Source organism: Echinops telfairi, unplaced genomic scaffold (genome assembly GCF_000313985.2).
Source record: "Echinops telfairi isolate 266 unplaced genomic scaffold, ASM31398v2 ScPeMD7_9;HRSCAF=40, whole genome shotgun sequence".
Lineage (NCBI taxonomy): Eukaryota > Metazoa > Chordata > Mammalia > Afrosoricida > Tenrecidae > Echinops > Echinops telfairi.
The window spans coordinates 12,693,531-12,696,679 of NW_022103906.1; the positions used below are offsets into that span (position 1 = coordinate 12,693,531).

General features: G+C 48.3%; 1 protein-coding gene across 2 annotated transcripts in view; it reads right to left on the minus strand.

The window, feature by feature from the left end:
- The window catches only part of BLK (BLK proto-oncogene, Src family tyrosine kinase), a 92,967-nt gene that overhangs the window by 24,473 nt on the left and 65,345 nt on the right, over positions 1-3,149 (minus strand). For both annotated transcript variants that reach the window (XM_004707640.2, XM_045286748.1), the window contains exon 2: positions 1,810-1,915. In XM_004707640.2, coding sequence (XP_004707697.1) covers positions 1,810-1,914 — 105 coding nt within the window. In that variant the 5' untranslated portion in view covers position 1,915. The remainder of the gene's footprint in view (positions 1-1,809; positions 1,916-3,149) is intronic.

The window sequence follows — 3,149 nt, forward strand, 5'->3', positions numbered from 1 at the left end:
TCCTGGAGGTTGGGGGGTGGGCGGGGAGGGCGGAGGGTGGCCAAAAATGTCGCTGAATGTCCAGACCTTTCTCCACACACCTTCTTCTCAGCTGACCATTTTGATTCCACCCCCACCCCCACCACCATCAAGGTCTCTTTTAAGACATGAAAATGAGGAAGAAGGATTTGGGGCTAACCATGTGACTAAAGAGTCCTGGTCATGCTGTGAGGAATTTCAAGATTGCCAGTTCAAACCCAGCAGTTGCTTTGCATGAGAAAGATGAGGTTGTCTACTCCCTTTAAGATTTACAGTCTCGTAAACTCTATGTGTTGTTGCTATCAATACCAGTTATTGATAGTTACCAATAGGTAACATGATAAACAGAGTAAAGAGTGAAGTTGTCAAGGATTTCATCTTGCTTGGATCCACAATCAATGCTCATGGAAGCCGCAGTTAAGAGATCAAAGGACACGTTGCCTTGGGTTAAAGATGCTGCTCAAGATCTTGTTAAAGAATTGCAAAGCTAGGTTGCTTCTCTGAGGACTCAGGTGCACCTGACCCAGGCCCCGGGGCTCTCAGCTGCTTCATATGCACGCCAGAGCTGGCTGTGGACTAGGAAGATGGAGGAAGCATGAATGCATCTGAATTATATATTGAAAGGACCATGGGCTGTCAAAAGAACAAGCAAATCTATCTCGGGAGAAGTAAAGCCAGAATGCTCCTTAGAAACTTTGTTTCATGTACTTTGGACGTGTTATAAAGAGAGACCCTTCTCTGGACAAGGACATCGTGCTCAGTAAAGTAGAGGGGCAGTAAAAACAAGGAAGACCTTCGACAAGATGGATTGACACAGTGGCTGCAAAACTGGGCTCAACTGTACCAACAGCTGTGAGGATGGCACAGGACTGGGTGGTGTTTTGTTCTCTTGCACTCAGGGTCGCGATGATTTGCGACTCACTTGACAGGACCTAACAACAACAGCATTAAGGACAGTGAGTTTCGGTTTTAACCCTGTGCCTGGGTCTGTGCTGAAAGTAACATACTGTCTCATCACATACAGGTCACATTCCTATCAGGCAGGTATTTTTATTTTTATTTTTATTTTATTTTATTTTTTAACATTTTATTAGGGGCTCATACAACTGTTATCCCAATTCATACACACATCAATTGTGTAAAGCACATTTGTACACTTTTCTCAAAACATTTTCTCTCCATTTAAACCCCCGACATTAGGTCCTCATTTTTCCCCTCCCTCCCCCTCCCCCCTCCCGCATGAGCCCTTGATAGTTTATAAATGGGTATTTTGTCATATCTTGCCCTGTCCGACGTCTCCCTTCACCCACTTTTCGGTTGTCTGTCCCCCAGGGAGGAGGTCACACACAGTTCCCTGTAATCGGTTCCCTCTTTCCTACCCATTCTCCCTTTACCCTCCCTGTTTTGCCACTCACACCACTGGTCCTATAGGGCTCATCCGTCCTGGATTCCCTGTATTTTCAGTTCCTGTCTGTACCAGTGTACCAGGCAGGTATTTTTAACATGCCCACTTTATCTATGTCAAAACAGAGGCAAAAGGAAGTTCAGTGACATGCTTCAAAGCACACAGCTAAGAGATGAAAAGTCAGGTCCTCTGGCTCCAGAGCCCATGCTGCTGAACCTTCTGTTCCACGGCAGACGGGAGGGATGGGTCTGGAGGGGGCTGCTTTATGGGAACTATTTAGAGAGGGTCCTAGGGGAGGATGGGGATCTGCAGCAGCCCCCAGGGAACACCGTGTTCCAGGCTCTCCTTCCTCCTCCTCTCGGGCAGGGAGAAGATGGATCACTTACCAAGGGGGGCAGCGGTGGAGGGTCCTTGCTCGGGAGGAGCTTCACGGGGCTCCATTGGCTCCCAGGCTTCTCCTTGACCTGCCTTTTGCTGCTCACCACTCCCATCCTGTGCAAGAGTTCATAGCAGGTCAATGAAATGAGACAAATAGCCCTTCCACGTTTCTGTAGTAAAGCGTTCCCCCAACCCTCTTCAGGGGGGCCAACTAGGAGGGGTGAGGGTCAGAGGGCATCAAAGTCAAAGCATAGATTGAAAAGTGGCTGGGTGATCCAGCTTTGCGTCTGTCTGTCTCCTAGAGTGGAGTGAAGTGCCCTGGTGAGGAGACAGGCCAGGGTTTGGGGCACTGAGATCATCCAACCCAAGGCAACTGCTCGAAACGGCTGGGGAGAGCCTGGGTCCTCTGGGGACAGAAGCCTGAGCAGGAGGGCCACGCGGCGTTCCTGAAAGAACCTGATGAGTGTATCTGGTGATTTGGATTTCACTCATAATTTTTCTGGTGGCAGTGTCACCAGAGTCACATTTCCTCTTTGGGCCCATGTGCGCATCTTCCTAAAAGGCAAGGAAGGCCTTGTTAGAGCATCTCAGGTTCTCTCCAGCTCAGAATGTTCAAGTCAGAGGCTGTAAATTCAGGGTAGACCAACACAGGCATCAGAGCCTTGTGGCTTCTCAGTAACATCAGAGACTCTTCTTTAGAGGGGAGAACAACACAAGGGGGCTTGAAAAAGTTTGTCAGAAAGTGGAACTCAAAGAGAATGGCGGGAGCTTCAGTAGCACAATTGGTGAGCATGTGGTCCCTAGACAAAGAATGAAGACAGCAAGGAAGTCCCCAGGGACACCAAAAGTAGACTTTGGGGCCAGGGTGTGGCACCCCAGCAGACTTGACTAGAAAACACTCCTAAAGGTCAACAAACAGACCTTGAACTATTTACAGCCTTTTCTTTGTTGTTGTTGTTTTGTTTTCCTTTGTTGCTTTGTTTTGCTCTGTCTTGTTTTTGTGTGTGCATATTATTATCTCTGCAGGTCTATCTAGATAAGATAGGCGGGACAAACAAGCTGCAGGAGAAAACAACAGACCGATCTTGGCAGCGGTGGGGTGGGGTAAGGTGGGGTGTGGGGCTGGGTGAAGGAAGTGGGTGCTAACAAACCCAGGGACAAGGGAACAGCAAGTGACCCAAAATCAATGGCGAGGAGGTGTAGGAGGCCTGGTAGGGCTTGATCAAGAGCAATGTAACTGAGAAGAATGTCTTAAACCCAAATGAAGGCTGAACATGATAGTGGGACAAGAGGAAAGTAAAAGGAAATGGAGGAAAGAACTAGGAGGCAAAGGGCATTTATAGAGGTC